The sequence below is a fragment of the Melanaphis sacchari genome, unplaced genomic scaffold (genome assembly GCF_002803265.2).
Source record: "Melanaphis sacchari strain LSU unplaced genomic scaffold, SCAv2.0 Contig22_pilon_pilon, whole genome shotgun sequence".
Lineage (NCBI taxonomy): Eukaryota > Metazoa > Arthropoda > Insecta > Hemiptera > Aphididae > Melanaphis > Melanaphis sacchari.
In genome coordinates this window covers 1,641,874-1,652,372 of record NW_020271107.1, presented here as the reverse complement: position 1 = coordinate 1,652,372, position 10,499 = coordinate 1,641,874, and the positions used below count along the sequence as shown (strand labels likewise).

Sequence of the window (10,499 nt, the reverse complement as noted above, 5' to 3'; positions counted from 1 at the left end):
TGCAGACCGATATATCTAATTTAAAGACTAACTTATTGAATAGCCACGAGGCTGTAAATAAATTTCTACCAACTGATATATCTCATTTAAATAACTCATTGAGTAGTGACGAAACTGTGAATATACTGGTACCTACAGATATATCTCATTTAAACAGTAACTCATTGAATAATGACGAGACTGTGAATATATCGGCACCTACAGATATATCTCATTTAAATAATGACGAGACTGTGAATATATCGGTACCTACAGATATATCTCATTTAAATAATAACTCAATAAATAGTGACGAGACTATAAATATACCTGTACCTGCAGATATATCTCATTTAAACATCAATTCATTGAGTAGCGATGAAACTGTGAATATACCTGTACCTTCAGATACATCTCATTTAAATAGAAATTCTTTGAGCAGCAATGAGGCAGTAAATACTTCCCTTCAAGAATCACTCAACAATACAGAAGTAGATGTTGTTGACAAACCCACCAGTACTAGTACTAAGCAGATTGTATATTATAATATTGGCGATATTGTTTGGGCTAAAATTGGGAAGTATCCATATTGGCCAAGCATCGTTTGTAATGACCCAACATTGAATATTCATTATAGTAAGTTATTTATAAATACCAATTCAAATTTAATTACTGTTAAATGTAAATTTTCACTTATTTATTTTTAACAGAATTTTCTTGACAATATATTATTATACCATTAAAAATTCGGTTTAATATTAGAATAACTAACTTGCACATTAGTTATATAATTAAAAATTTCTATTTAACTTTTGTAAATTAAATACTACTATACCTAAGTATTTCGTTTTTATTACCTTTATTATTTAAATTTATTAATTTTCTATTTTTTTTTTTTTTTACTTTTTTTTGTAAAATTTCATTATATTTTATTATTTTTCAGAAAAAAAAAAAAGATTCTTATTACATGTTCGCTTTTGTAATGATAAAGGTAGAAGAAGTTGGGCAACAACAATTGAAAAATATTGTGGAAAAATGGCATTACTTTCAAAGCATCCTAATTGTTTAGTAAGTATAAATTCTATGTTTATTATATTATATTAAATTTTTTATTGTAAAAAAATATTTTTAATGTTTTGTATTTGATAATTATTAATATTTACAGATCTACTTAAAGAATACTAAAAAGCTTATAGAAACATGGAATTTAGCAGTTGAAGAAGCTGATAATTTGATGAAACTTGATAGGTATATTTTAAATAAAATAAAATAAATAAAACAAAATTAAAAATATTTAATTTTATATTTCAGAGAATTAAGAATAATAGATTTTTTTAAAACATTTTCTAATTCAGATCCTGTTACTCAATCTGTTTCAAATAATTCGTCTGAAGGCAATGTTACTGTAAGTAATAATATATTATTTGCTTTTAATCGAGCAGTTGATTGATTCAATAATATATTATCTTTAGGCTATAAAAGTACGTACTTATTCAAGAAAAAGATCTCAAACAGTTCCTGAACAAGATATTGATTCCAAGATAATGAAGACTGAAGACATATCCATGAATTGTACATCATCAAGATCAATAGACATTCCTCTGCTATCAAGATCAGATGATGCTGATAGTACTGTTTCTGATTTTTCTATGAGTTATGCTTTTATGGAAGATACAGGTTTAAAAGTTAAACAAGAAATTGTAAAAAAAAGAAGATCAACAAAAACATACCCACCAAAAAATTCACTTACCAATAAATATGATTCAACTTATTCACTAGTGAATTCTCCAGAAAATAATAGTGTATCTGATAATCAGGATAAAAACCCAATTAAAACCAAAACAACTACTCATATGGTACCTGAACATAGAAAACTTGAAATAAGGTATAAAAAAAAATTTCAATAATTATATGAATTGATTAAAAAATGTAGGATAGATTTTATATTTACCATCCTTTTTGATTGACATTAATAAATATTTAATACATTATAAATGATCTTATATATGTATTATATATTATAAAAAAACTAGATTAATTAACAAGCATTTATAATTATAAATTCTTATATTAATTATATGTTTACTAATATTGAAATATCAAATTAATACATATTTTCTTTTTTTAATATTATGCATTCTAGCATATTAGAAGGAGAATATGATCAAGATAATATTATTTTACCTAGTTCTCGTCGTTCAAAAAAAAAAAATACAACCCATATGAAGTAAATTTAATTATATTTAATAATCTGTATGTTTTATTATTAAATATTCTGCCACTAAAATTAAATATTAATGTATTTTAGTTCATCCAATTCTAAAAAAACAGTAAAAAGAAAAAAACTTATTGGAAAAGAAAACTCTACTGGAAGGTAACATTTTGAATTAAATTTTATCCTAACGTATATTATCATATTTTTTACAAAAATTAAAATAAAATTATCAATTAATAAAATCCCATGGTTTTTATAATAAATGTTAATTTATTTTGTATTAAATTAATTATTATTTCCTGTGATTTTCAGAAAGTCAACTACAGTTAAACGCGAAAGTAGCCAAGAACTGGATACAACAGAAAGTGAAGCTTCTTCTAAAAATGAAACATATAGCTCTGTTTTCTTAAACACTTCAAAAAACAAACAACTTTTTACAAAAACTTGGAAAAGAGCATGTGTAGTTTGTAAAAACTTAAAAAACACAATAAAATGTCTAGGCCCATGTCAAAGTTATTTTCATCAAGAATGTTTAGATAAAAGTGAGGAAAGATATCATCAGACCAAAAGTATACCAATGAATAAAATTAAAAAATTGCCTGGTCGCCGTAAAAGAAATTACTCAAAACTCGTACAGAAAAATGAAGATTCTATTTCTGATATTCCAGAGCTTATTAATAACATTAAAGAAGAAAACGCTACCAAATCATTTAAAGATGACGATGAAATAAAATCTAATGGCTTATCTGATGCTCAAAATTCTGGCTATACTAATGAAGAAACTATTTCACTTAATCAACTTGAATCGGATAATCTATATAAAAATGATAGTTGCATTCTTACTGAGAATGAAAATACTCAAAGTGAATTAGGAAGTGTAAATGAAGATTCTATTCAAGGCACTTCTGAAGAAAAACATGTTGATACTCCAATTGTGCCACTAGATATTAGTGAAAAAATACCATTAGACAATTTAAAATATATGTGCAGCCTATGTAAAGCCAATAAAACGAACTGCTTTATATGTGGTTTAGTTATTGATGATTCTGGACAAAAGATTGTTTGTAAAATATGTAAGTTTAATTTTTGATAATTATGTTAATAACAAATCTTAATTAAAATTTTTAAAATAGTCATAGAATCATATAGTTTTGAGGATGCTACACAGACATTTGTTGTCACTGTCTTACTAGTGCATAACATAGATAATTCACGTTCAGCAGATTAGGTTTAGCTTCGTTAATATAAAAATTAAAGTAAATCGACCTATAATGTAACTTGATGGTTAAAACATTTTCTGTGTTTTTTTGTACGTGGATTTTTAGGATAATTCAATTTTTTAAATGAGTTATAAGCATTTTTAATTTACTATATTTTACATATGCAAAACTCGCTAAAAAATTGAACTATCGTAAAACACCCATATTCAAACACAGATAATCTTTTTACCATCACGTTTCATTATAGATCAATTCACTCTAATTTTTAAACTAACAAAGCTGAACATAAATTGTTTATGTTATGCATTTGTAAGACAGAGACAACAAATGTCTATGTAGCGTCCTCTTAAGGTTGTAATTAATTTTAATGTTTTAGTATAAAAATTGAAAAATTTTAAATGAATCAATTTTTTTTTAAATTTAGGCTGTTAAATATTTATGAACTAACATCAATAATATACAATGTTATTAAAATTTAACGTTAGAATTTAATTTTTAATTTTAGCTAGCTGTGGAAAATATTATCATGAAACTTGTTTAAATGATTGGCCACAATGTCAATGGACTCAAGAGTTGCGAAATAATGTCCGATGTGTAGTATGTCCACATCATGTTTGTCATTTATGCATATCGGATAATCCTAAAAGTTCATGTAAAACTCATTTTCCCGCTGAAAAATTATCCCGGTGTATTAAATGTCCAACAGCTTATCATAGGAGTAATTTTTTTTTATTAATTAATAATTTCTTATATTTATATTGTTAATATATTTATAGGTGAATACTGTTTACCAGCTGGTTGTCAAGTCTTAACATACAATGATATTATTTGTAGTCGTCATTTTGAACCTGTTAAAATGCAAAACTATCATTATAATGCTACTTGGTGTTTTATTTGTGCATTAGGTAAATATTATAACAAGTATTCAAGTTTGTTTAGTTTTATTAAATAAATATTTATTTATTTTTTTTTTTAGGAGGTGGTTCATTAGTATGTTGTGATTTGTGTCCATCTTCATTTCATGTTGATTGTTTAAATCAGGACCCATCTGAATTTGAAGAAGGTTTTACTTGTGAAGAATGTCAAACTGGACGATATCCTTTATATGGTGAAATTGTTTGGGTTAAGATAGGGAATTATAGGTATGATTCATGATTTTATTTATTTAGTTAGTGTAATAATTTGGACTATTTTATTTTTGTGTTTACAAGACTTAAATAAATATCTAATCTAGAATTTCGTTTCGTGCATATTTAGTGATATCATTGGTAATATTTCTAAATTTTCGAGCATAGATGATTTTTTTAAACATATACTACAAAATTAAGCTTTCAAACTATCTTAATTATAGATATTAATCTATATTTACATTATGAGCGTTCATTTTTGTATTTTTAACTTAGTGGATTTGGTACTTATCAGTTATCCTCCTGTTACTTGCTGGTACCCAAATTCATATAAATAATATAAATTATATATCTATATATTTTCTCAATATATACAGAACATGTATTCAGACATTTCTTATAATTAATAACAATTTAGTAACAAATAAAAAATGGTTGTTATTACATATACGTGTAATATATGCTCTGTATATCTGTATGAAAAAAATTGATGGTTTTATCTAGTTATATAATTTATATAAATTCTGTTACCAGCGAGTGGCAGTAGTATAATGAAACTAGTCAATTCCCATCAAAACAGCACCTACCATTCCAGGAAAAGGTTACCTCATTTTTGGGAAATTATGCACCAAACATTTATATTCTTTTGGTAAATAGACTATAACTTAAATAAACTTGAAAATTATTAGATGTTTTTTATAATTTTATCAAACAAATTATTAATTATTATTTTATCCCTTATTCTTGTGTTAGTAAAATTGTATATATATAATTGTATAAGGATTCAATTTATTATGAAAATACCTAATTTTGTTAATTTCTTATAAATTATTACTTATTATATTTTCCCAATTTTAGGTGGTGGCCAGCTGAAATTGTCTTTCCAAATCAAGTTCCTGATGTTGTTAATGCAATACCTCATTCTGTAGGGCAATTCGCTGTTCGATTTTTTGGAACCTATGATTATTATTGGGTGAATCGTGGACGAGTATTTAACTTTCATGAAGGGGTAATTAAAGCTTATTTATGAATCTAGAATAAAAAAAATACATTTTTAAAATATTTAAGTTCAGTCTAATTACAAATAATATATAATTGCATTAGACAAAAATTAGCCCAATTTTTTAGTAAATCAGAGTAGAATATCCTCTAAATTTGTTGATTTATTTCAGGATGATGAGAATATTTTGAAAAAAAATAAATTGAAGGTTATAGATCAAGTATTTCAAGATTCTATTGTAGAAGCAGCTCAAGCACATAATGCTTATATTTTAGAAAAAGAAAAAAATGATGCAACAGTTGCAAAATCATTTACAGTAGGCACTATATAGCTCTAGATTTGATTTTTGATTCATAGTTTATAATGTACTTTTTATTTTATTGATATTTTAGAAGCCTCCAAAATTTACAAGAATAAAATTCAACAAACCTATTGGCAATGTCAAAAATATGGAATTTGATATCACTCCAATGACTCCTTGTGAATGTGATCCAACAAAACCAAATCCATGTGGCCCAGGTTCTGATTGTATAAATAGGTATTTAATTTTTACTTCAAATTACCTACTAATAATTATTAAATTTCGATTTTTCAATTTTTGTATTTACTTTTAGAATGCTTATGTTTGAATGTGGACCAAAAGTATGTCCTGCTGGAAATAAATGTAATAATCAAAGATTTGAAAAAACATTATACCCGGCTATGGTCCCATTTTTGACAAAAGGTAGAGGTTGGGGTCTTAAAACATTAGAAGATATAAAAGAAGGTTTGATAATATTATTTATTTTAGTGTAATCATGACATAATAGTAATAATATTAATCAACTTAAAATTAAGGTTCATTTGTGATCGAATATGTCGGTGATGTAATTGATGAAGAAGAATTTCAAAGAAGATGTTTGGAAATGCATCAAAGGAATGAACAAAATTATTATTTTTTGACTATAGATAATTCTAGAACAATTGATGCTGGGCCAAAAGGAAATTTATCAAGGTAAAAACTAACTATTATAAATTAAAATTATAAAATTATTTTCAATTATAAATTACCTAAACTAAACAATTATATATTTTGTATACATGTCAATAAATAATATTATTCTAGGTTTTTTTTTTTTATCTATCATTGAATATCTCCTGCATAATTCTTTTCCAATTATTCAAAAGTTATATAGAAATAGACGTCAATGAACTCATTCTTTTGTATCTTATTTACATATACGTAATGTTCTTAGTGTGCAAAAATCTTGAATACCACCAAACAGATATTTTTAAAACGTGTTCCAGTGAATTTAGTGATTAAATTTAATTGCTGTCAATACTCATTATTATCTAAGTTTAATTCCTTATTGCAACTCCTAACTACCTCAGTAACTTCACATTGTTAATCACAAATATTTATTTTTCATTTTATATTAGATAATGCAACATTCAATGTTAATAGTTATCATCTAATTAATATGTTTGTTTGTTTATTAATTTTTATGTTATCATTAACTTTCCAAAAATATAATAAATTAAATCATTTATTATTGTTATATCTATACATGATGATTTATATATACATTATACAGTATTATAAATAAAAAAAACCTACATCCCTTTTAATTTAAATTTGATAAGTTAATAAGTTTTTATCATGTTTTGGAATCTGCTTGGTTTATTCATGCTTTACCATTGTTAATTTTAATTTATATAAATTTTATTTATTTAGTAATAATACCTTTTTTTCTTTGGATAACCAATAGCGAAGAAGAATCTGTGTAAATAATACTACTATACTGCTAGTAATAATACCTAACATTAAATATATATAAACAAATTAAAAATGTTGTCTTAACTATAAATTATTCACAATTTTTGAATTTTAAAAATTTTTCAGTATTCATGCTATAACTTTATAAAAATATATAATAGCTTAAGTTTTAAATTTATGTTACTTATATAATTATTTAGTTTTTTATAAGCATGTTTATAATTACATTACCTTGAATTAATATATTTTTTTATGTATATATATATAATAGATTTATGAATCATTCGTGTGAACCAAATTGTGTGACACAAAAATGGACAGTGAATGGAGATACTAGAATTGGACTTTTTGCTTTACATGACATTCCAACTGGTACAGAACTAGTTTTTGATTACCGTTTACAGAGTTGCTCAGGAGTAGAGAAAAAGCCTTGTCAATGTGGAGCTGCAAGATGTTCTAAATTTATTGGAGTCAAAGTGGTAATTATTATTAATTTATTATGTTAAAAATTTTGAGTGTATATTATACGGTGATCATAAAAAGAGATTGTTAAACTGCACCTAACGTTTTAAGCCTTCTTTTTCATTGTTACAAATTATGACTGAGGCAAATAAAAGCCTAAATACCGAAAAATAAATTTAATACATTAACCATTATTATAAAATAAATTTAAATATTTTATTTTATAGGAAGAAGAGAAAAAGAAAGTAACTTCAATTAACGATGTTGATAAGTGTAAAGGTTCTTCAAAAAACAAACGAAAACCACTAAAACTTAAGGTAATTTTTTTTTAAATTTTTCGACTAATAAAAATTATTTTAGATATTTAGTTAATATAAAAAGTATACCTTTAAGATTTGCATTTAATATGTGTTAGTTTTATGGTAAAATTATTAAAACATACTAACTTATTCCTTTTACTTATATGTTACATTTTAGTATTTATTTTTATAAAATAAATTTTGTTTATTTCCTAGGATAATGTTTCCGATTCAGACAAATCCAAATCAATTAAAAACGATCAAAAAAACTCTACAACTGAAAATGTGGTAAAAAAAAAATAACACTCTTGTCTTTATTTTACTTATTTAAAAATTAAATTAATGTAAATAGGTAGAAGCATCTAACGCTGAGAAAGTTGACCTTTCCAAAACATCCAAATCAAAAAAATCTATTGAAAAACCATCAACTGCCTTAAAAGTATATTTAAATGCTTAATTACAAATCATGCATATTAAATAATTAATTTTTTCTTTTGATTTTGATGTTAGAAAGAAAATTCAGAATCCTCAGAAACATCAGTTATGAAAAGGAAGTGGAAGAAATCAGCTAGGAACAGCACCAATATGACCAAAGTATGTAACAAAAAAAAAAAATAAGAGATCTACAATGTAACAATAAATCTATGTCTAATTGTCATAGTGTGTTTTAATTTATTAACCTTTAATAATTGATGAATTAATTGAAATTAATATTACCTTTTAAACTTAATGTTATAAATAAAATTTATTGTGTTATATTTTTTCTAGTAAAATTTTTATAAATTTTATTTAATGGTTTTAAATAATTCTGTAATATATTTACCACTTTTTGTTCTCCTTTTAATTTAGAACACTAAAAATATCTACTTGAGAAGGCTCGGTTTTAATTAGGCACTTAAAATATTTAATTCGAAAATCAATTTGTATGTTACTAATTTATTATTATTTCCTATATTATACTATTATATTAAATCTTTGACGTGTAAAATTATTAAGTATGTTGAAAACTTTAATAATAAAATAAAAGTGTGTATATTTTTAATTAATTTTTAAACTATTTAATTTTATAAGTTCTAATTGGTAAATATTATGATAATAAATTGTTATATACAAAATGTAATCAATTAAACTGCACATACCCAGTCCATTTATATGATTTAAATGCATAAGAAAGATAATATGGCATACAACATAATAAACAAAATATTAACATTAGTATAATTTAGTTTTTTTGTCCAAATTAAAATATATATCTGTTAAAAGTATCATTAATTTACAAAGACATTTTGAATATATATTTTTATTAAAATACTCTAAACTTTATTTTGTATTATATTGCTACTACAATTAATAATCTTTTTTTAATAATAAAAAGTATATTTTATTCAATATTATCTTAAAATATTAAAATGTTAAAATGTTTAGATTTTCTTAATACTTATTCAAAAAAATATTTAAAATTATTAATTCATATGTTTTATATGTTTTCATTTTTAATCTTAATTCCATATTTTTCATAATCATTATTTGAAAATCAAATATTTTATTTCTAAACAATAAAAATTTGTTAACATAAGTTAAGTATTGCTGTATAAAATTATGTATGCTTAATTTTTCCTAAAAATATTTATTTTTTTAACTTAAGTTTAGGCAAATGTAGGAGTTTATTGACAGGTAGATATGTTTGAGATTAAACATGGCAATAAAACATGTTTATGTATAATGCATCTTCTTTGATATAAAATACTCTATTCAATTCAAGAAAATTATTTAGTAGCCACAAGTTTTTTGTTTGGTGGTTGTCAGGCAACAGTCATTTGTCATCCCCAGTGAGTCAACTATTTATCTGACATTTAACAAAGCCATGTTTCTGTGCACATGTAGCCACTAATTATGTTTCTTAACTTGAATAGAATATTAAAAATGTAGAATTTTATAAATTCTATAATTTATAAATAATTGTATATATTATTTTAAGATTTTAACAATTATATATTTCTACAATTTCATTAAATTAGTATTTTTTTAGTGATTATATAGCCTCAGATTACATATTTGTTTATCATTTGATAATATTCATGTTAATATATATGTTTATATATAGTATACAGATATCATTAATAACATTTAACATACAGTATCTTAATCTATATTGTTTAAATATAGAACATTCTAACATTTTTCCCAATTATGTTTTCTTTGAAATAATAGTTTTTAAATTTGACCATTTATTTTTATCTAATGCATATTAACTAGATCTGAGTTCTAATATAACAAATAAATTAATAAAAAAATTTGTTATTAATGAAAAATGTATTATTATATTTTGTACCTTCTCAAATTTTCTATTGATTCTTAATAAAAGAATTACATTTGATCTTTCAATTATTTATATTAATACTAATCAGTCGTATAAATTAAATAAAATTTTTTTTTTTTTT

General features: G+C 23.4%; 1 protein-coding gene across 2 annotated transcripts in view; it reads left to right on the top strand.

The window, feature by feature from the left end:
- LOC112594490 (histone-lysine N-methyltransferase NSD2-like) overlaps nucleotides 1-10,499 on the top strand; it is a 16,556-nt gene that overhangs the window by 1,198 nt on the left and 4,859 nt on the right. Inside the window, exons 3-23 of one of the 2 annotated variants that reach the window (XM_025339294.1) lie at nucleotides 1-615; nucleotides 923-1,047; nucleotides 1,145-1,227; nucleotides 1,291-1,384; nucleotides 1,452-1,864; nucleotides 2,123-2,206; nucleotides 2,288-2,353; nucleotides 2,507-3,267; nucleotides 3,920-4,132; nucleotides 4,191-4,319; nucleotides 4,391-4,556; nucleotides 5,400-5,550; nucleotides 5,714-5,857; nucleotides 5,934-6,079; nucleotides 6,156-6,307; nucleotides 6,379-6,535; nucleotides 7,569-7,776; nucleotides 7,987-8,076; nucleotides 8,275-8,343; nucleotides 8,411-8,497; nucleotides 8,569-8,652. The exon at nucleotides 1-615 is cut by the window's left edge and continues 1 nt beyond it. In XM_025339294.1, the coding sequence (XP_025195079.1) occupies nucleotides 1-615; nucleotides 923-1,047; nucleotides 1,145-1,227; nucleotides 1,291-1,384; nucleotides 1,452-1,864; nucleotides 2,123-2,206; nucleotides 2,288-2,353; nucleotides 2,507-3,267; nucleotides 3,920-4,132; nucleotides 4,191-4,319; nucleotides 4,391-4,556; nucleotides 5,400-5,550; nucleotides 5,714-5,857; nucleotides 5,934-6,079; nucleotides 6,156-6,307; nucleotides 6,379-6,535; nucleotides 7,569-7,776; nucleotides 7,987-8,076; nucleotides 8,275-8,343; nucleotides 8,411-8,497; nucleotides 8,569-8,652 (4,037 nt within the window). Of the gene's footprint in view, nucleotides 616-922; nucleotides 1,048-1,144; nucleotides 1,228-1,290; nucleotides 1,385-1,451; nucleotides 1,865-2,122; nucleotides 2,207-2,287; nucleotides 2,354-2,506; nucleotides 3,268-3,919; nucleotides 4,133-4,190; nucleotides 4,320-4,390; nucleotides 4,557-5,399; nucleotides 5,551-5,713; nucleotides 5,858-5,933; nucleotides 6,080-6,155; nucleotides 6,308-6,378; nucleotides 6,536-7,568; nucleotides 7,777-7,986; nucleotides 8,077-8,274; nucleotides 8,347-8,410; nucleotides 8,498-8,568; nucleotides 8,653-10,499 lie in introns of both variants that reach the window. The other variant, XM_025339293.1, reaches the window with a different exon arrangement.